The sequence below is a fragment of the Penicillium chrysogenum genome, assembly GCF_028827035.1.
Source record: "Penicillium chrysogenum strain IBT 35668 chromosome Unknown utg000001l_segment0_segment0, whole genome shotgun sequence".
In the NCBI taxonomy this organism is placed as follows: Eukaryota; Fungi; Ascomycota; class Eurotiomycetes; order Eurotiales; family Aspergillaceae; genus Penicillium; species Penicillium chrysogenum.
In genome coordinates, this window is record NW_026622749.1 from 2,209,877 (window position 1) to 2,229,680 (window position 19,804).

Consider the following 19,804-nt stretch of genomic DNA (forward strand, 5'->3'; position numbering starts at 1 on the left):
GCGACCCACCCAATATGACGCAGCTTTTCGCCTCCAGCCCGTCCGCAGTGACAAATAATGAGAAGCGCGGGAATTTCCCCGCTCTCTCCCTTCCCACGCGGAAACACTCCAACGAGTCTAGCCACCTGCCTACGAGAATCAAGAATTTTTTCCGTATCAACAGTTCAAGCCACTCCCCAAGTCCCAACGCCTCTGGAAGTACCGAACGCGAACGGGATAACCATGGCGCAGCCAAGAACGAGAAGTCTGCTTTCCGGCAGTCTCGATTCCTACCAGGGATAGGCCGCAATCGATCAACAACCGTTGCTAGTGAAGGCAACCCACTCGACGATGCCATGTCGCCTACCGCATCCGCCAACCCATACTTTGCCCACCAGGGCCAGCCAGCATTGCGACACCGCAATGATGGGTCAGTACCCTCCTCCCCTCCTGACACCCCTGAGTTGCAAGTCACGGGGGTCTCGGCAGTAGAACAGGCGACCACGGCAAACAAAGAAGAACTAGCGCGCAAGTTACGACGTGTGGCTTCTGCCCCGAATGCCCAAGGTCTATTCACAAGTGGTCAGGGCGACCGCCCTCAGACAGCGGAACTGGGCAAGGAGCCCCTGATGGAACAGTCGGGCGGATCAATGGGCCTGGCCGATCTAGCTAGCGAGGAGCCCAATCTGGCGATACCTTCTTCGCTCAGCTCAGATTTCGGTAGTAACGCTTCCTTCCGCCGCACCTATAGTTCGAACTCGATCAAAGTTCGGAATGTAGAGGTTGGCCCCGCTAGCTTTGACAAGATCAAGCTGATCGGGAAGGGTGATGTTGGCAAGGTTTACCTGGTGCGGGAGAAGAAGTCGAGTCGTCTATATGCCATGAAGGGTACGTTTTCTTATATACCCCAGGCTTTGCAATACCATATACTGACTTGCTGCTAGTTTTGAGCAAGAAGGAGATGATCAAACGGAATAAGATTAAACGAGCTTTGGCCGAACAAGAAATCCTGGCTACGAGCAACCACCCGTTCATTGTCACTCTATATCACTCCTTCCAATCAGAAGATTATTTGTATCTCTGCATGGAGTACTGCAGTGGTGGCGAGTTTTTCAGGAGTGTGTTTACCTTTCTATCCCATCTTCGACATCGTCTTCTCGCTTGCTGACTTGTGAATCTCTAGCCCTGCAAACCCGCCCCGGTAAGAGTATTTCCGAGGATGCAGCTCGCTTTTATGCCGCGGAGGTTATTGCAGCGCTGGAATATCTCCATCTCATGGGCTTCATCTACCGTGACTTGAAACCAGAAAATATCCTGCTTCACCAGTCTGGTCATATCATGCTTTCCGATTTCGATCTGTCGAAGCAATCTGGACCCGGGGGTGCCCCGACGATGATTCCCGCACGCAGTGGTGGCAACTCCACCACAGGTTTGCCTACTATTGATACCAAGTCATGTATTGCTGATTTCCGAACGAATTCTTTTGTGGGGACGGAAGAGTATATCGCACCTGAGGTGATAAAGGGTTGCGGTCACACCAGCGCCGTTGATTGGTGGACCCTGGGCATTTTGATCTATGAAATGCTGTACGGCACTACTCCATTCAAAGGAAAGAACCGAAACGCGACGTTTGCCAGCATTTTGCGAGACGAGGTCAACTTCCCAGAGCACTCTGGTGCGCAGCAGACATCGAATCTGTGCAAGTCCCTGATCCGCAAACTGCTGATCAAGGATGAAACTAAGCGCCTAGGAGCCCGCGCTGGTGCTTCCGATGTCAAGACTCACCCCTTCTTCCGGCAGACCCAATGGGCGCTCATTCGCCACATGAAGCCGCCTATGATTCCTCACCAGGGTCGTGCCGGCACGGATACAGTGAACTTCCGTAACGTCAAGGAGAGCGCTAGCGTAGATATTGGCGGCACCGATTCTACCAAGATGAAGGGTGTCCCAATGGATTCGGGCCTCGCCACTCCGAACGGCGAACTCAATGATCCCTTTGAGGAGTTCAACAGTGTCACGCTTCACCATGAGGGTGATATGTAAAAACCCGGGTTCTGCATATTTCGTCACTTGTTTCTTTTATCCGATACACGAGGAAAACAGCCGTATGTGCGTCGGCTCGCTGACGACCATGATGCATTAACGACTGTATTTAGATGATATTCTTCTTCCGTTGCAATCCTCGCAGGGTGTATGGAGTGTTCGGGGCTTTTTCTTGGTGGATCTATTCAAGCTTTTTTTTGTCTCTTTCTTGTTTCGTCCCATTGTTATGCCTTATTGCTCGTCGGTTGCTTTGCATATTGCATTCTCTTCATATCCTAAAGCCTTGGATCACACTCAGTTGCGCCCCTACTCAGGCGCAACATAGCATCGACACCTAACCGTTGTTGACATTGCCACATGGTTTGTGCGACGACCTCGAGCTCTTAGTTTTCTTTTCTTTTCTTTGTGCGCGTCTCCCTGAAAACTGTGTTATACATTTGCTCTTTCACCCTACTTTGCAGCGGACGGCGTTTATGGATTCACTTTTTCGGGTTACGTCTTCCACGTGACAATCTGTATGGATCAACTGATTAGTACCGCGTGCTTTTTTCAATCTCAATTTGCGCTTGCAAGTTCACCTTTGCTGTGAAACTATGTGTATGAAACTAGAAGTGATTTCAGATTCAATCTATTTGATGATCTATATCGTTTAATTGTCCCATCGCAAGTGTACTCTACAACGTAAGCCTGCGTCGCCCCCGCCATCAGAAGGGGCTTAGCGTCGACTCAACAGGTGGCTGTACATCTACGTACCCGACAGCGCTTAAGAAACGGCGCAATCCAGAGCAGTAATATTGGAAGAGGGAAAAAAGATCTATTAAGACGATGTCGCGCTTGAACGATACAATATAATATCACAATTCCAAGCGGTCCCAATTTGCAAAATTATACAAACTACATAATGGGTATCTCAAAAGCTCAACTCCAAAAGAGCGAACGTCTTCAATGCAAATGAGGATCAGCCGCACAAGCCTTCCGACACTCCTCCAAGAGTTTCGCCTGTCTGGCAACGTGCGCGAGCCGACCAATAACCTCCTTATTACCATCATAGAAGGTAAAGACCGCATACGGAATGTTCACATCCTCACAGAATTCCCGAACAAACTGCTGCGTCTTACGCAGATTGTGCCGCGGGATGCGCGGATACAAATGGTGAATAGCCTGGAACTGGAGACCGCCATGGAAAAAGTCCAACCAAGGCGGGCAGTCAACGTCCATCGTAGTGCGGAGCATCTTCTGGGGGAAAGATTCCAACGGGCCGAGATCAGCCGTGGACATAGCGTAGTGCGACAGCGTGATCTGCACATGCAGCGGCGAAGTCACCATATGCGAGATCAGAACGAAGGCGACGCGGTTGAACCAGGTCGGAATGCTACACCAGACAACGCCGTATCCGAACCAAATCCAGAAGAAGATGTGGCCGGCGAACTCGAACCAGCGGTGCCACCAGCCCGCGCCGTGTTTCGGTCCGCGCCCGACGATGATGTGCTCCCAGCTGAGGAAGTAGAGGTTGAAGCGGCCGAAGAGTAGGATGGGGTAGTACAGATAGTGCTGGTATTTGACGGTGAACTTGGCAACTGCGTCGAATTCCATGATACGGTCGTAGTAAGTGCTGCGGAGCGAGCTGAAGAAGCGGTGCGATAGGGCGAAGAAGGGCATCAGTTCGATATCGGGATCGTGCTCGGGAGCGTTGGTTACGATGTGGTGGACGTTGTGGCTGCGCTTCCACCAGCCTAGGCTTAGGCCGCCCAGGTAATCGGCGATGATCATGCCGATGGTGGTGTCAATCTGGTAGTTATGAGTGATACCCATGTGGCCGGCATCATGGGCGGAGAAGACAAGTTGGTGCCAGAAACAGCCGAGGAAGAAGGCAGATAGGCAGAACCAGGACTGTCTGAGGAAGAAAATGAACAGTCCGAAGAAGAGGGTGTAGCGAGAGATCTCGATAGCGTAGGCAGTGTAGTTGCAGTTGTACAGCCCTGCTGCGCGGATGCGCTGGTGCAACTCGCGGTATTTCTTTGTGATGTACTCTTGGTGTTCTGCGTCAAGAGGAGGGTACTTGGATGCATCCAACTCAATCTCCTCTTGCGTTCGAGCATCGATCACGTAGGCTCGTGGTTTGGTTTCTGTTGGTGGAGGGATGGCATCGACTGCCGAGGAGATTGTTGATACTGATAGCCTGCGTCTTAGGCCTAATCTTTCGTCTTCGGCTTCGAAGATGGGAGAGGGTGGCACTGAAATCTCTTCGCTTGATAGCTCTGAGCTCACCAGGTCCTCTTCGTTAATGTCATCTTCGATCAATGGGCGGAATTCGCCACCTTGGATGGGAGGGAGGAAGTTGGTCCAGCGGCCCTCGATTCGGCCAATTTGGAATTTGCTCATGCGCTGACGGGCTTCCTGTGAATGGAGTCTTTGGGAAGAGTATTAGTATAATACGCAAATGAGTTTGACCAAGAATGAAGAGACTTTGGGGGACTCACGCATTCACTTCGTCCGTGGCATCTTTGCCAATCATATGCTTGATGGCCATGTCACCTCCGGGATGATATTTGATCCAAGAATCTAGTCTGAGGACATTGCCGTCGACGATGATAATCAACTTGCCTTCAGCAAGCATACCCTCAATTTCACGTCTTGAGAACACATTGTCCCTAGCCTTAGCTGGGGTGGACATCTCACTCATCTGATTTGATCAACAGAAGAATCCGATGAGATTTGACTGGTAATTGTTTAAGTCAGAAGATTGGACATAGAAGAAGGATATGGCGTCGAGACAATTATAATAAAGCAATCGGGGACATCTTCTCTTTTTGCTTTTTTTTTACTTGATGAATCTATTAATCTATTCAGTTACCTAGACTTGCATAGCGCCGTAGCGCACATCCCGTTCCTCTCGACCCAGGGGACAGAGACAAAGGGGGCAGTGTAAATTGGTCTGTCCAACCGAAATGTGGACACGGGAGAACTCCATGGGGAATGAAGAGGGGAGGTCGAGGTGGATAGAGGGTTACAATTGGATAAGGTAGTGTGACAGGACTTGGGGACACTGTGGCGAAGATAAAATATGGGCCATACGCGTTATCTTGTCAACCATACCATACATTATTGTATGTCCCGTTTGATAACTCGAGCTAAAACAAGCTTAAACCTTGCGTGCCCCTGTCGGAAATTGAATGGTTAGATCTTTAGATCCCCCTAATCCCATGCCGAAAACTCTACTCCAGTGCATATGGAACGTTTCTAAATATTACACACTCTCCGTACACTATCTAGCGCTATGGAATCCACCAAGAACATTCTCCATCCTAAAATAAGTGATTTCTTTGATTTCTTTTCCCCTGAAATCTCCAGTGGCGATTCGTATTCGCACTGAGATATAAAATCTGGCTAACCTGTCTTGGCTATCTTGGCTACCTAACCTTTCCAAGGTTGGCTAAAAGTGGAACTGGATCTAACCAATTTTGGAGAACCTTGACACGTGGCCAACCCAAACCCTAGGAAAAACATCATTTGCGCAACTTTATTATTACTTTGGGTCCAGGGACCAGGTCCCATAACTTTAGAAAACGTCTGTGAACTGTCGAGGCGAAAAATACATCCTCTTTTTCCCTGCCCCTCTATTGCCGCTCGAGCCCCGCATTCTGGGGCTAATATCGCCAATTTCCTAGTTGAGGGCACTTACGTATTCGGTTTCGTTGGTTTCGTTTCTGCCTCTACGTAGGGCGAAGTCGCCACTTAACCACTTACAACAACATTGTGTCTTTCTCCTTTCTGGGTCATGCTGTCATGATCCACAATATGAGATAATGGTCAAAGGACATTCCAAAGGGACATGATCTTAATGTGGAAAACACAAAGCCAAGGCTCCATTTCTACACTAGAGTCAATCCGTTTAGGCGCAAACTCACACCAGGCCATATTAGTTGAATTGGCATTTTAAAATCAGTTGTTCGAGACGACGATGTCACATCAGATGCTATATAGAACTAGGCTTCCATTTAAATAAAGTAGAGGCGAAGGTGGCTCGCATGACTTAGATGCCGCGGTACGAGACATGCGCATTTCGCGTGGCAAGACATTTTCTGGACTGTATCTAGAAATACCTCTACGGAGTAGACTCTTGGCATTGGCTTTTCCAAGGGAAACTTGTCCCAAAAAGCGTCTATGGTGCTGCATTGTACGGAGTCGGAGTACTCCGTACAGGATAGGAGACCAAACACCACGAGGGGTTTGCAATAAAGAATATCCACTTCTAAATGGGGATTTCTGGGTCGGGGATGAGACATATTACTTCTGAGTTTTCATGAGTTTTCAAATTCACTCATAGTAATCCTATCTGTGAAAGACCTACGGAGTACTCCGTATAATTTTGTAGTCAACCTGTGACTCGAAGTCAAACTAGCCTCAACGAATTGAAAATATCTCGAAAATATCGGTTGGAAAAGCTAACCTGAGGCAGAAATATAAATTGCTAACTTGGTCCACCTGAGCACTCTAGTGCACTAGCTCCGGTGGATTTGAGGAGGCTTGCATCCTAGTCGACGATAGGTCTCTAGGGCCGAATTGTGAGCTTGGTCCCTCAAAATTCTTCCGATTAATTTGACTAGGCTGTATGAATGCTCTGCCAACCAAAAGCCAACCCCTCGCTCATCATGGGATCATCGTCGATAATTGAGAAAAAGAATGAACCGCGACGGACTCCCGTCTGTTTCAGTCCTCAGAACCCTGCAGCCAAGTAGTTTAGATGTGGATATCTACAACCAATCCAATACCAGCTAATGCCCACAACGTAACGGACTCTTGCAGCCGTGTTGACAATCTTAGACCTCCAAGATATGGACTACGCACCACTATGATGCAACATGGTGATCAGATGCTGGAATATGGTGATCGTTGCTGCAATATGGCGATCCTTGCTGGATGAAATAAAAGAATTTGTGTTTCAGGGACAAGCCAATCGTTCGATGGGCTTCTTCAATGCTTCTAGGTTACTGGTTCCTGGTCACTCCGTACATATCAATGACTACAATTGCTTCTTGCAGACTGCGCCTCAGCGGAGCTATCCACCTGTAGGCATCTAGTAAATCCAGGTTGATTTTACAGGGGTTTCTTTCTCTCTTTTGACGGGCAAGGTAATAGGGGCGATGTGCGCACCACAATATTCGCCGTTATAGTAGCTTGCGGCCTGCGGTAGGTCCTCAAAAGGGGCCCTTCCGCCGAGAGCTAAATTTTCGCTGAGATAATTTTCGCTGAGATCTTCATATAGAATGCGCGGAGAGGCTGCCGCGGCTGGGAGAGCAACGCTAGTGCGTTCGTGGATACAACCAAGGACATTCGGTTTGTCCAATAATGAGATTGGCGTGGTTGGCTTTTCCTTTTAAAACAAGGCAACTAGATTTTAATTCCACATTGTGGACTACATGAGTGCTCTTTACGGACTATTTATTGGATACGGATACGGAGTTTCAACGTGAGCTGCATGGGTGCCCTTTATAGAGACACTTGATACGAATACGAAGTTGTCCACCCTAGATACTCTGCCCACATCAATGGATATGCTGTATACTCCGTTCCTAGAATGGCTTGCAACAGTCCCATAAAGCAAAATCCTAATAGAAGTCTCATTTCCGCTAAAAAGAAAGTAAGTGGACTCGCTATTACGCCTCCCAGCTGGGTAATCGACGTGCTTTCGCAGCAACAAGTACTCCGTACAGCCTGGTCAGACGATTCTTTTTTCCCGAATAAAAATAGAAATTTCCAGCTTAGGTATTTATAGTATGCAGCGTGGGACAATCGTTATAATCTTATGTCATATTTTAATAGAAACCAACGATATGTATTGATAGCAGACACCTGTATGACTGGGATGTTCCCAATAGGCATCAGGCTCGCTTTTTGGGGGATTTTTGAAAAATAAAGCCATACAGAGATGGCCATAACATCGACCATGTAACATGAACCCATCGACTGACGTTGAAATAAGTTTGAAGCCATCAAACCCACCCCAGTAGATTTCGGATCTCAGCGGAAGCTTGGGGAACGCGTCTCAGCGGATCCCCAGAAAACACAAAAACACGACAACACAGCTTCCACAGCCTTCGCGACTTTCGCAGCTCGACACCCACAACATTCAAGGACACCGCAAAGAATCTCAATCCTCCACAATGTCTGCCTTTGCGCCCGAAGTCCCAGACAACGATTACTCGTACGCCGAAGTCGACCCCGCGGAAACATCTACCCCTCCAATCCCTCAATCAATGGGCGATGCAGACGCCTCAGAAGGCCGGGGCCACTCGAATAACCCCCTCTTGGCCGATAATCCGCTGGTTTCAGATCTGGAGCAGGAAGTGCTGGAAGAATACGGTCGATTGCTGCGGAATGTCAACCAGGTATGTGGGAGAAGACCTTACTGGCCTTGACCTTATCTTTCTGGGACAATCTCTTCCCGGGGAAATGATACAAGCAATGTCCCATATGAAATTATATGAACTATGGATACTGGTTATACTGGTTACTGACCAATGCCTCGCCCACAGCTCTCCGATAAACTCGCCGACCTCGCCGGCTCCCCCGCCTCCATGCCACTCGATGGTCTTCGTCTCCTTGAGCGCAAGACTGCGACTGTATGCACCTTGCTCAAGGCCAGTGTGTATAGCATTGTCTTGCAGCAGCAGATCTGGAATGAGAATGAAGAGCAGCAGCAACAACAGCAGAAGGAGGATCGGCATTTCCAGGACCACGAATATCAGCATGGAGGATACGAGGGGGAGGGAGATATAACCTTCCAATGAGGGAGGAAGGCATGGAAATGTCTATTGCATTTGTCGGAGCTCTTTTTTTAGTTTACTCGCGTACTATACCCGGGGTGTTCCAAGTTTTCATTTTGGCGCGAATCAGATGGTGTTTATGCAAAAGAACCTTGTTGATATATGACTTTCCAGATATGCTGTGAATAGCCCAGAATACTGGAGAATTGATGACCCGTGATGTTTAACAACCAACTTATAGAAGTACATGCAAAAGACACAAGAAGAAGAGGAAAAGAGAAGCATTATATACACGCTGGGACGAAACAGCAAGTCAAGGCCACCAGGGACCCCTAAATCTTCCCGGCGTAGTACACCTTGCGCACATCGACAATCTTCCGGCCGAGTGCGTGAGCAACCTGCTCGGGGTTACGCTGGGTCATGAGCGCCTCGTAGGCGGCCTTGACCGTGTTCATCTGGTTCCTTGAGCGACCGACTCGGGCGGACAGATCGTGAATACCGGCGGCGCGGCACATCTCGTAGATGAGGTATTGGACACGGAGTCCGAAGCCTATTATTGTTAGCAAAAAGGAATATACCTGAAAGGAGGGAATTAGACATACCTGGTGGACGGTGCATCAGCTGCAACTCTGTGGCTCCCACCTTGCCCTTCACATCGCCATAGATGGTTCGGTTCTCGTAGCGGGGGATGGGCTGCATGTTTCGGATTGCACGGTACTGCGACTGGATCTTTGCGTCGGAGGCTTCATCAGACTTTGCCTCACCGATACCCAGCAGACCATTTCCGTTACCGGCAATGGAAAGACGGTATGCACGGCGGACCTTTCCTAGTCGAGTCTGGTTGGTGACACTGTGTGAAACAAGGGTCTTGGTGCGGAGGCCCTTGACCTGGCTCTCTGTGTAGCCCGTGGCCAGGAGCAGGCTCTTGAGGGCATCGGTCATTTCCTCGGCCTCGGCTGACCGCTCCTTCTCGCCCTTCTCGGCGGCTGACTTCCGTTCTTCCACACGGGGCTCATCGATGGTTTCCCCAGGTCCGAAGAGATCCGGAACAAGTGCGCTGTGCGGGGCCAGCTCGCTCTCCTCCTTGCCGTGGGTGACGCGCAGGTTGTCCGCCCACCGAACAAAGTCTGCACCTGTTGCGTTATCAGGCATCTCAGCGATGAACTGGCCAAAGTCCTTCACGAAATCGTCCTCGCTTTTCAGCTTGAAATTGTAATCCGAGTTCGACTCCGGGGCGCGCTGGTGTCGATCAACACCGGGCTCAATCACCGAGAAGTCATCGATGTATTTGAATGACATGGGGTCATTGCGTTCGTTCATCTGTTCTGCCAGATCCTTCGGGTCGATAGCGGCTTCGCCGGCTTCGACGGCGGCCATCTGTGCATCCGAGTACTCCTTGGCGAGCGCAACCTTCTGCTCTTCCGAGTAAGGCTTGTAATCCTGAGCCTTGATGTTGGGGAACTTAGGTTTCCGGTTCGAGAGAGTCGCGGGAGTAGGATGGAATTGGCGTCGAGGGACTCGCGTGCTCGGGGCGGCAGCACGGGTGAAGCTGCATAAAAGGCATCGTGCTGGCCGTGTTATATTCATAGTGACGGTGCAATAAGCTCCCCAGCCAACAGTAGGCCGGTTAAGAGCTTCAAAAACAAAGAAAAAGGCGAAATGCGGAGACAATTGGGGGACGCAAAGGCAAAAGAGGCCAGTCGGAGGTGAAGCGTCGGGATGAATTTCTTTCTTGCGGGCGGTCAGTCTCCGACCAATCAACGACGCGTTAGATGCGTTTCTAATAAATTTCCCATTTGATGATTTTCGTTCCAGAAATTATTTCGCCGTCGCTTTCCAACGTATATGTTTGCTATACGGTCATCTGTTAGGCACTTGACTTCTTCTCTGTCTTCGCAGACACTAACGGCTCTCCAAGTGCGGCCAGCCTCCAAATTATATTACAAACGCCGTTCGACGAATGCGCCAGTCCCCGCAATAATGCAGAACGCTCCTAAGAAACACTTCGACGGCAAGCGCAAGAAGGCGAAGGTCGACAAGAACAACAAGAGTAGTGGACATGATGAGGTCCTGCTTTGCGACATCAACCGACTCCTCAAATGCAACGAAACCGAGCAGTCGGAGACCAATGGCGACAGCGAGCCTTTTTCCCTTCCCGAGAAGTTCACAGAGATTGATGTAAAGATTTCCGAGCTTTCCTCAACGGGCGATGGTCTAGCGCTCGCTGATAATGGGAAATATGTCTATGTTGTTCCGTTCACGGTCCCCGGAGACACCGTGCGGGTGAAATTGGTCAAGCATTTCGAGTCATTGTCATACAGCTTGACCGATTTTGTCAAAGTAATCGAACCGGGTCCTCAGAGAAACGATGCGCTGATTGGATGCAAATACTTCGGGGAGTGTTCGGGGTGTCAGCTTCAAATGATGTCCTACGACGACCAGCTTGCTCACAAGCGGCGCATCGTGGAGAAAGCCTACGCCAATTTCTCTGGGTTGATCCCGGAGCTTGTCCCTACCATTGGAGAAACATTTGCTTCGCCAATGCAATACGGCTATCGCACAAAACTCACGCCTCATTTCGCACATGGTGGCGCTGGCAAAGGCTCTAAGAAGGATGGTGAAGAACCCTCGCAACCGCAGGTCCCCCCGATTGGATTCACATACAAGAACCGACGACTGGATATGGACATCGAAGACTGTCCCCTGGGAACAGACATTGTGCGTCGCGGACTCACCAGTGAGAGGAAACGGGTTGCGGAGAACATCCGTTCTTACAAGCGAGGTGCCACTCTCCTGATGCGGGAGTCTACCGCACGAATCCCCAAGGACGCCGCGCCTACTGCCGACGGAGAGGCTCCCACTGTTGGCGGGATTGCCGCCACGCCCAACGCAGACACGGGCGATGTGATCCGCATTGAGCGCGAGAACTACATCGAAGAAAAGCGTTGTGTCACAAACAACAACGCCACGTCCTTCGAGTACGTCGACGACTATATCTTTAGCAACAAAGCAGGTGCCTTCTTCCAAAACAACAACTCCATTTTGTCCGGCTTCACAGAGTACATCCGCTCGCAAGCCATCCCTGCAGGCAATGACAAAGACGCAAAGCCAATCAAGTACCTCTTGGACGCATATTCCGGCTCAGGCCTGTTCACAATTACCCTCTCCCCATTGTTCAAGTCCAGTCTCGGTGTCGATATTGGTGGCGATTCTATCGTTTCAGCACGGGAGAATGCTCGTGCAAACAAGCTTCCCAACACAGGCTTCGCTGCTGCCGACGCCGCAACTCTCTTCAAGGACGTTCCTTACCCACCAGATCAGACATTGCTGGTTATTGACCCGCCTCGCAAGGGTTGCTCAGAAGACTTCCTGCGCCAGATGCTTGATTTCAAGCCGCGTCGTGTTGTCTATGTCAGCTGTAACGTCCATACTCAGGCCCGTGACGTTGCTGTTATGGTTCAGGGTGATGAGAAACAGAATGTTCGCTATGAGATCGAGAGTGTGCGTGGCTTTGATTTCTTCCCTCAGACCGGTCATGTGGAGGGCGTGGCTATTTTGAACCGCACCTCTTTCCCTCAGGCTGAGACTGTTTGAGTGATATACCTGTAAATAGTCTTGAGCCTTTCTAGGCTATATATTTGTCTGATATTGCATATCCGTGGCGTTTTGGGGAATGTCCAAAAAAGCATGATGACGATAGTGGATATGTACGCTGTTTAATACAATTTCATTTTCATCTTCGATTTCATTTTATGATATTCAGGCTATAGACTGCCATATGCGTCGGCTACGGCTGCCGCTTATGCTAAGACGCTGCCTTCAGTTGTGAGGTCTGTTGACCCAAACGGCCTCCGGCCTAGACGTGGTTCGGATACACCTGGCTAAAAATGGTCATTTTTGTCCTTTTCACAGGTGCTCATATTCTACTTGTAGACTGGCTCTGAATCCACTGTAGAAAATGCCAATGCACACCGGCGCCAAGCCGTTTGGGGTAATAAGAAAATATAGAGCACCACCGGAGGAAGATAGAAAAAAGAGATGAAACAAACTTATGAACAAAAGGCTGAGCTACATCGATTGACAAGTATCTAATGATAAGGTCCACCCATTTTCCCCCTACGAGCTTCCCGGGCCACCAAGCAGCGCGAACCGCCGCACAATGCTGGGACCTATCTCGTCATATTCCGCCTTAGTGTGGCAGTAGCTCCGGAACTCAGGCGTCTGACCCAGCAGACTACCTCCGAACCAAGGACCGTGGCGCTGGCGCTTGTGGGTGACAACAGCAACATCGAGACCACCACTCCGTGCGCCACCGCTACGAGCCTCGGAGGCACGAATTCGCGCATCCACCAAGTGACGAATATCACGTTGTAGACGACGGCCAAAGTCCTTGTACAGAGTAGAACCACCGGAGAGTACAATGTTCTTATAGAGACCTCTCCGGACGTCAATGGGGGAGGACTGGATGACGCCGTCAACAACATTGGGGAGCGGGGTGAGGAAGTCGGACGAGTAGATTTCGGGGTTGAAGAAGATCTCCGGGGCGAGGAAACGTTCGTATCCAATATCGATGTTCACACTTCGCCCGTTTGGCGCAGTGACGGTGTGCTTCAGAAAGCGATCGGGCTCGCGATCGTAACGTGCGAACTCCTTGACAATATCCGGGCTGACGTAACAGTACTCTTCCTTCACTTTCTCTGCTGTCTTTAAGCTGCTGTCGGGCTCTCCACGGTCACGTAGCAAGCTTTGCACGAAATATGTGATGTCTCGTCCGGCAACCGGGATACTCTTGATAGAAGACCCGATGACGTAGCCCTCGGCGACGGGGATAACGTGGGTAACACCGTCACCCGAGTCGATGACCGTTCCAGTCAGGGATCGGTCTGTCACCTTTGAGGACGTCCATGAGGCAGCAAGGGCGAGCACTGCTTGCACAGCAATGTAAAGACCGGCGCAGTTGAAGGACTCGAACATGATTTCGGCGGTGTTCTCGCGGTTCTCGGGAGGGTTCAGGGGCTATAATCCAGAAATGTCAGGTTTTATCATGTCAAACACAGCCAGCCGGCAGCATGCGCAGTCGCCTTACAGGTTCGGTGAGAAGGAAGTAGTGGTCCTCGGGCTCCACGCGCAGATATTTGAAGATCGAGTTCGACCAGAATCGTTCCATATGGTCCCAGTTCTCAATCTGTCCATGTCGGATCGGGTAGTTAACGCCGTATCCTGGACCACTGCCCGCAGCCAGCGCTTCGTCGCCGATAAAGAAATCCAGGTCCTCCGTGCCACGCTTGGCAGACAGGTTGGAGCTACTTCCGCCGCCGCCCAGGAACGAGGGCTTGTTTGCGACTGGGGGCCGGCCCCCTGCGCTTCCAGTACTTCCAGCACCAGCCTTTGTTGCAATTGCGGTCGGAAATACAAATGAGGGGGAGTCGTTACCGGCGAAACCTGGAATAGTGGTAGCATGTCAGCCTAATCTGTGATTGCGAGCTCCCTAACCACTACAGACGACACATACCAAGCTTGGAATAGCCAGTTCCACTGGATAAAAGTATAGAGTCAGCACCAAATACCCATTTGATCCTTGCACCTGTGAACTTACTTGTCCATGACAACGGCTGGTGTTTGGGACGCCATGGCGGGTGGTTGGGTCTGGGCACGGTCAAGATGTAGCAAGGGGTTAGGAGTTAGAAGAAGCTTAGGCGATGTATAGAACAAGGCAATGATAAGGGAATCGGCCGAATATCAATTGGTAGCCGAAATCGCCCTAACTTCAAAAGACCAAGAGGACAGGCAGACAAGGCGGGGGGAGATGCAGTGCCGGAGGTCAGATTACCTAAGGGGTCACACGTCAACCTTGGAACCCGTGGACATCATGTGCCGAGATGCTTCAATATCAAAAAGATTAGGCCTCTCCAGGGCCCTACTTAAGTGAGCTATAGCAACCTAGGTATATTGCCTCGGTGACGGCAATTCCACCGCCTAATTTCAGCCAAAAAGGTGCAACTTGGGGAAAATGGCAAGAACGACCAGTGCTATGAGAGCTTCCATAAATTTCCACTATTTTGTGATTGTCCATTCGCACATCCTCAATCCCTAACAGTCCTTTATTATTCCAAAATTATCATTTCTGATGCGAGGGACGTGTGCATTGCGTCCCTCTGTTCTGTCTATTCTTTTTTTACCCCGACACGAATGGCCTTGCTGTAGGCTCTTGACTTCTCTCGTTTCACTCCCCGTGCCGAAATCTGCCATAGCATTAGAGCGTTGGTTTCCGGTGGTCATTTAGATCGAACTAAGCGGTCGCTGGTTTCAGTTTCAGGTGCAGAACTCACGGAGAGCTACCGCATTGTGTCGACAATCTGCCGGTGCATCACAACGCGTCAAAGATTCGCTAGCCACGCGCCGCATCCATATCTTCACTTTCGCCTGACCTCGTGGCGCAATCCCGTGGTAGATTTCGAAATTTCACCTGTCGAACCTCTAAATATGCCGCAAACGTCTGATAATGAGGGCGTCTGTGCCATATTCCTTCATGCTGGAGCCGGTTTCCACAGCCACGAGAATGAGCATAAGCACTTGAAGGCCTGTGAAGTGTCAGTCTCGGTCTTTAGTAATTTATTGGTCACACAGACTAACAAGTGAATTGAATTAGAGCTGCGCTCAAGGCCATGGCATTCTTAAAGAGTGGTGGCACCGCCATTGACGCGGTCGAAGCGGCCATAATGGTGCTTGAAGATAACCCAATCACAAATGCAGGGTTTGGGAGCAACTTGAACGCGAAAGGAGTGGTTGAAGGCGATGCATCGATTGTCGACCATCACGGGCTGAGTGGAGCGGTTGGAGCTGTGCCCAGTAAGTTTGTTGTGTCTGTTCCTGAGAAAGCCTTGCCTAACACGTGAGCCTGCTAGATATCAAAAATCCAATCATGCTTGCTCGGAAGATCTATGACAAGGCCAATGTGCAGATGGGCATGTCAAGGGTGCCCCCAAACTTCTTGGCCGGAGAAGGTGCCAAGGACTTTGCATGGGAGCATGGCCTGGTGATCATACCCGAGGAGGCTTTGATCTCGCCCGTCGCGCTGGAACGTTATCAGGTATGGGCCGCAGAAGTCAAAGACTATGAAAATGAAACCCTCGGCGAAGTGACTGATCCCTGGATTCGCCGTCCTGTCACTCCCCTTGACACTCGCCTTGAACGTCTCGAGCGTGCTTCTCAACCAGGAGCTCATCCTGGGAGTGATACAGCGGACGAGGAAACTGGAACTCTGTCCGACCCAACCCTTTTTGCAGATGTGAAGGGCCGCCAGGGAGCATCGCTGGAGCATCAAACTCGGAAAAAGGCCAAGCTCGCAAATTCGCATCTACCTGTGCAGCCTGCCTCGCCCGTATCCTCATCTCGGGATGGTAGCCCCGATGGCAGCCCCGATGGCAGCCCCGATACCGCCGATAGTGAACAAGACGAGGAGGATAGCATCACGGACACTGTTGGCGCCATCGCCATTGACAAGTACGGAAATATTGCAGCAGGGTCTTCTTCTGGTGGTATTGGCATGAAGCATCGAGGTCGAATTGGACCTGCGGCCCTGATTGGCATCGGAACCCATGTTATCCCCCAAGATCCGACTGATGCGGATGGAACCACATGTGCAGTCGTTACGTCTGGGACCGGAGAACTCATCGCCTCAACACTGGCGGCAAGCACCTGCGCGCAAAGGATGTATTACGGCCAGAAGATGGGCAACAATGGCATGTTTACCCAGGTGATGGAAGAAGAAGCCCTCAGAGCGTGGATGAACAGGGAGTTTAACGGTGCGTTTTCTTCCTTTCACGATTTTAGTTTTCGAAAAGCTAACACTTGTTTGTTTGTGCCTGTTAGAACACGCTGCGGTCAGTAACAGCGTTCTCTTTGGAGCCCTCGGAGTGGTTGTTGTGAAGAAAACCAATTACGGCATCGAGCTCTACTTTGCTCACAATACCGACTCCTTCGTGAGTCTCCCATTATTGTCACTGTGCAGGGCTGTTTGCTAAACATATCTCACAGGCCATCGCCTCTATGTCCAGCAGGTTGGACAAACCGTCTTGTCTAATGTCCCGTGGCTCACGAGGAACCATTGCCCAGGGAGGTTGCCGATACAGGTTTAAAGACAACTGTAAGTTTTATCACCAGGTTGAAGATATAAGCTGTGTGAGTGTTGACACGGATAATTTAATCAGAATTGCAATGCATCTTGGATGAGAACTACAACTATGTTGTAGCGAATCCTCTTTGCTCTGCTGACTTCTGGTCTATTGGTTCTCATCGATTGACGAGGTAGTTTTCACCCACAAACACCTGTATCTGGTTCAGCCAGTGCCCTCCCCTTCTCGTTCTATGCGTTCGTATACCCCCACTTCCCATTGTGTTTCTTAGCCTTGCAGCACCGGTGTTCCAATTCCATGGTGACGGGACAAGACGAGTGATTGCTTCAATGGCTATTTCTTGCTGTCCCTGGGCAGTCTCCTTTGAGGCCGGGCACCAACATGTGACCAGAGTATGTTTCAAGAAGCCCCGGCGTTCTCCCTGTACCTAGTCGTTTCGCACTAGTTAATGAGAGCTGTCCCATTTTTTCTCCTTGTTAACCAGCTACATATGTTGCTCATAGTATTAAGCCAAGGTGTGTTCGAGGAGTAATGCCCACCCGAACTTCATAGAGTCAGGTCCTACCATGTGTTTATCTTTCCCCCTATTAATAGTGTGACCTTCCGTGGAAGAGATATCAAGGACCAGGCGTAGGCGTCGACATGGGCGTCCCAGTTCCGGATGCCCCGTTAACACGCTTCTTCTTCTTTTTCTTCCTCGGCAACAGAGCAGGCTTGGCATTATCCCTGATATCCAGATGCGAACCACAAGTCATGCAGTCACCACCAGGGGGCGGTTCGCAGAAGATACTGAGACAAATGGAGCACACGAAGCCAACATCAACCACCCGGCGATGACAAAAGCAAGCAGCCCGAAAATCGACATCCACCCGCGTGGGAAGAACCAAATGGCGACGCGATCGCTGATCCGGCAAAAACGCCATCATAAGATACTGCAGGAGGCCCCGGGGCTCAGCAAGAGCCATATAAACACCCTTGGTAGCATCCGACGCCTGCTGCAGAAAGACCGCATCGCCACTGAGCTTACACACATCGATGGGGATGCTCAAGCGCTGGCAGGCGAAGATGCTGTTCATGACAGGGATATACTGGTGCGCAGCGTCGGTAGACCCGCTCACGGAAACGACCAAGATGCGGCTCTGCAGCCGTTCGTCCTCGTTCGAGGCCGAGTATCGGTTCGTGGATGTCGTCCCGCCCCCGTTGCCATCGGCCGCCGCGTCTTCGGTGTTGGCGCCGCCGTGTTCCTCTGCCCAGGCGAGCGTGCGTCGGTTGATGTGGCTCAGGGCGAGGGTTAGCGCGCCCGCTAGCATCGTGGACATGTTGCCGCGCAGATCGTCGCCCGTCGTCGAGTCCATTAGCTCTTTGAGGTTTCGGGTGACTTGTTCTTCGACGATGCGGAAGGGGCGGTATTTGTTTGTTTTCGGGGTTGTGGTGTCGCTTGTGCCGTTCATTGTGACATCGCCGTCATGATCGGCGGGGCGGTATTGGGGTTCGCTGTGGGAAGGGTAGAGCCATGCTGCTTTTTGGCTGTGCGATGCGACTACGGCGACTTCGTTGGCATAGTTGCAGGCTAGGTGGGCGTTGATGAAGACTAGGATGTTGGCGATTGCTTTGGAGAGTGGGAGGGAGTCTTCGAGGACGGCCCAGGCGTGTGGGTTTGTGTCGATGACTATTGTGAGCAGGGATGGGGAGAGGTCTAGATGTTGATCTGGTTAGCTACTTGTTCGCGTCTTGCAGAGGGCTCGGAATACGGACCGGGAGCTCCTAACTCATAATGCTCCGAAGCATCCACGGAATTCATTGCGGTAAGACGGTGGATCGGTCGGGGCTGGTATTCATTATTGTGAGGGGGTTCTCTCAGACTGATGCCAGGCCGGTTAGACTGGAATCCCGACGGTGCTGCATATACAGGTAGAATTAACTTTGTAGTCCGAGCTCTACCTAGCAGCACTCGGCATGTCAGTTTGAGGATCTTGATGCGATAAGCCAGTCACGGGGTGATAACAACTGCTATAGCTCCGGGGCTCCAGGGCTGTTTTCTATAACTTGTTCCAATATATATCTTCAACCTACGTTCTTGAGTTTCATATTCTTACATTCTAACACTGAATTGTCTCTCCAACTCTCCAGGTCTTCAGCTGCCTCAGAAGCAATTCGGAACTTAGACCGGGAACACTCCAATCGGATTGACTCCCACACCGTGAAGCCTTGGGTGACTGAAATTACCTCGAATTTGTGAGCATCTTTTGTTGAGAAATGTTCCTGTTTTTGGTGAATTCGAAAGATCTCTTGGCATATCCCTTGAACGCGCCAAGATTAGACTATTGCATGTGATGTACATCTCTCTTCCGATATGCCTATACAACTGTTGTACTGTCCAGTGTCATACTCGTACGGAGTACCTAATCCAGCTACACCGGAGTCCGCAGGATATGAAATGAAATCGAAGTAACACAGATCTCACCAAAAGACCCTTGGACTAAGCTGAGTATATATCGGCAACGTGATGGTGTTCGATGATGTGGTTGGTGTCTTATCGGACCAATTGATAATGGCGATTCGTGAAGGAAATACCGGCCCCGGGGTAAGATCATAGTTACTCCGTACATGTACGTACATCTCAGACGGTAGAAAAAGTATATGGTGTCATTTTAGAAGACGCGGCAAACCGAAAAAGAAGACCAAGAAAAAAAACAAGTAATATTCCTGCATTTTTCTTCTTCCAAGACCTCCTTTTTCCCTTTCCCCATAAAAAGCGGTTCCCACCTTATCTTTCTCTCCGCTCTCCCCTCACTCAGGAAAAAAAAAAGAAAGCTTCTCCCATCCACTTTAGTTTCCAAAATTGAACTCTCAACTGGAGACTTCATTTCTGGTCTTCTT

At 50.4% G+C, this 19,804-nt stretch overlaps 8 protein-coding genes across 8 annotated transcripts; 4 read left to right on the forward strand and 4 right to left on the reverse strand.

Annotated features, from left to right (window-relative positions):
* Nucleotides 1–14: 14 nt before the first annotated feature.
* N7489_000895 (putative serine/threonine protein kinase (Nrc-2)) lies at nt 15–2,022 on the forward strand (the record flags this gene model as incomplete). The annotated part of the gene is made up of 3 exons (XM_056706650.1): nt 15–867; nt 924–1,097; nt 1,163–2,022. The coding sequence occupies 3 exons, from the start codon at nt 15–17 to the stop codon at nt 2,020–2,022; spliced, it is 1,887 nt and encodes a 628-aa protein (XP_056570952.1).
* Nucleotides 2,023–2,964: 942 nt separating this feature from the next.
* Nucleotides 2,965–4,696, reverse strand: N7489_000896 (fatty acid desaturase; the record flags this gene model as incomplete). Its single annotated transcript, XM_056706651.1, has 2 exons — nt 2,965–4,432; nt 4,503–4,696. 2 exons carry the CDS (start codon nt 4,694–4,696, stop codon nt 2,965–2,967), a joined length of 1,662 nt encoding a protein of 553 aa, XP_056570953.1.
* Nucleotides 4,697–8,186: 3,490 nt separating this feature from the next.
* N7489_000897 (DASH complex subunit DAD3 family protein) lies at nt 8,187–8,813 on the forward strand (the record flags this gene model as incomplete). Its single annotated transcript, XM_056706652.1, has 2 exons — nt 8,187–8,411; nt 8,559–8,813. The coding sequence occupies 2 exons, from the start codon at nt 8,187–8,189 to the stop codon at nt 8,811–8,813; spliced, it is 480 nt and encodes a 159-aa protein (XP_056570954.1).
* A 308-nt stretch (nt 8,814–9,121) lies between these two features.
* Nucleotides 9,122–10,376, reverse strand: N7489_000898 (mitochondrial 37S ribosomal protein uS5m; the record flags this gene model as incomplete). Its single annotated transcript, XM_056706653.1, has 2 exons — nt 9,122–9,339; nt 9,392–10,376. The coding sequence occupies 2 exons, from the start codon at nt 10,374–10,376 to the stop codon at nt 9,122–9,124; spliced, it is 1,203 nt and encodes a 400-aa protein (XP_056570955.1).
* A 393-nt stretch (nt 10,377–10,769) lies between these two features.
* N7489_000899 (tRNA (uracil(54)-C(5))-methyltransferase) lies at nt 10,770–12,383 on the forward strand (the record flags this gene model as incomplete). The annotated part of the gene is made up of 1 exon (XM_056706654.1): nt 10,770–12,383. One exon carries the CDS (start codon nt 10,770–10,772, stop codon nt 12,381–12,383), a length of 1,614 nt encoding a protein of 537 aa, XP_056570956.1.
* A 522-nt stretch (nt 12,384–12,905) lies between these two features.
* On the reverse strand, nt 12,906–14,420 carry N7489_000900 (actin-related protein 3; the record flags this gene model as incomplete). Its single annotated transcript, XM_056706655.1, has 4 exons — nt 12,906–13,805; nt 13,876–14,231; nt 14,302–14,324; nt 14,386–14,420. 4 exons carry the CDS (start codon nt 14,418–14,420, stop codon nt 12,906–12,908), a joined length of 1,314 nt encoding a protein of 437 aa, XP_056570957.1.
* An 852-nt stretch (nt 14,421–15,272) lies between these two features.
* Nucleotides 15,273–17,100, forward strand: N7489_000901 (threonine aspartase 1; the record flags this gene model as incomplete). Its single annotated transcript, XM_056706656.1, has 6 exons — nt 15,273–15,379; nt 15,439–15,638; nt 15,695–16,594; nt 16,662–16,771; nt 16,827–16,908; nt 17,000–17,100. The coding sequence occupies 6 exons, from the start codon at nt 15,273–15,275 to the stop codon at nt 17,098–17,100; spliced, it is 1,500 nt and encodes a 499-aa protein (XP_056570958.1).
* A 441-nt stretch (nt 17,101–17,541) lies between these two features.
* On the reverse strand, nt 17,542–18,725 carry N7489_000902 (TFIIH/NER complex subunit TFB4; the record flags this gene model as incomplete). Its single annotated transcript, XM_056706657.1, has 2 exons — nt 17,542–18,620; nt 18,680–18,725. The coding sequence occupies 2 exons, from the start codon at nt 18,723–18,725 to the stop codon at nt 17,542–17,544; spliced, it is 1,125 nt and encodes a 374-aa protein (XP_056570959.1).
* Nucleotides 18,726–19,804: the final 1,079 nt, after the last annotated feature.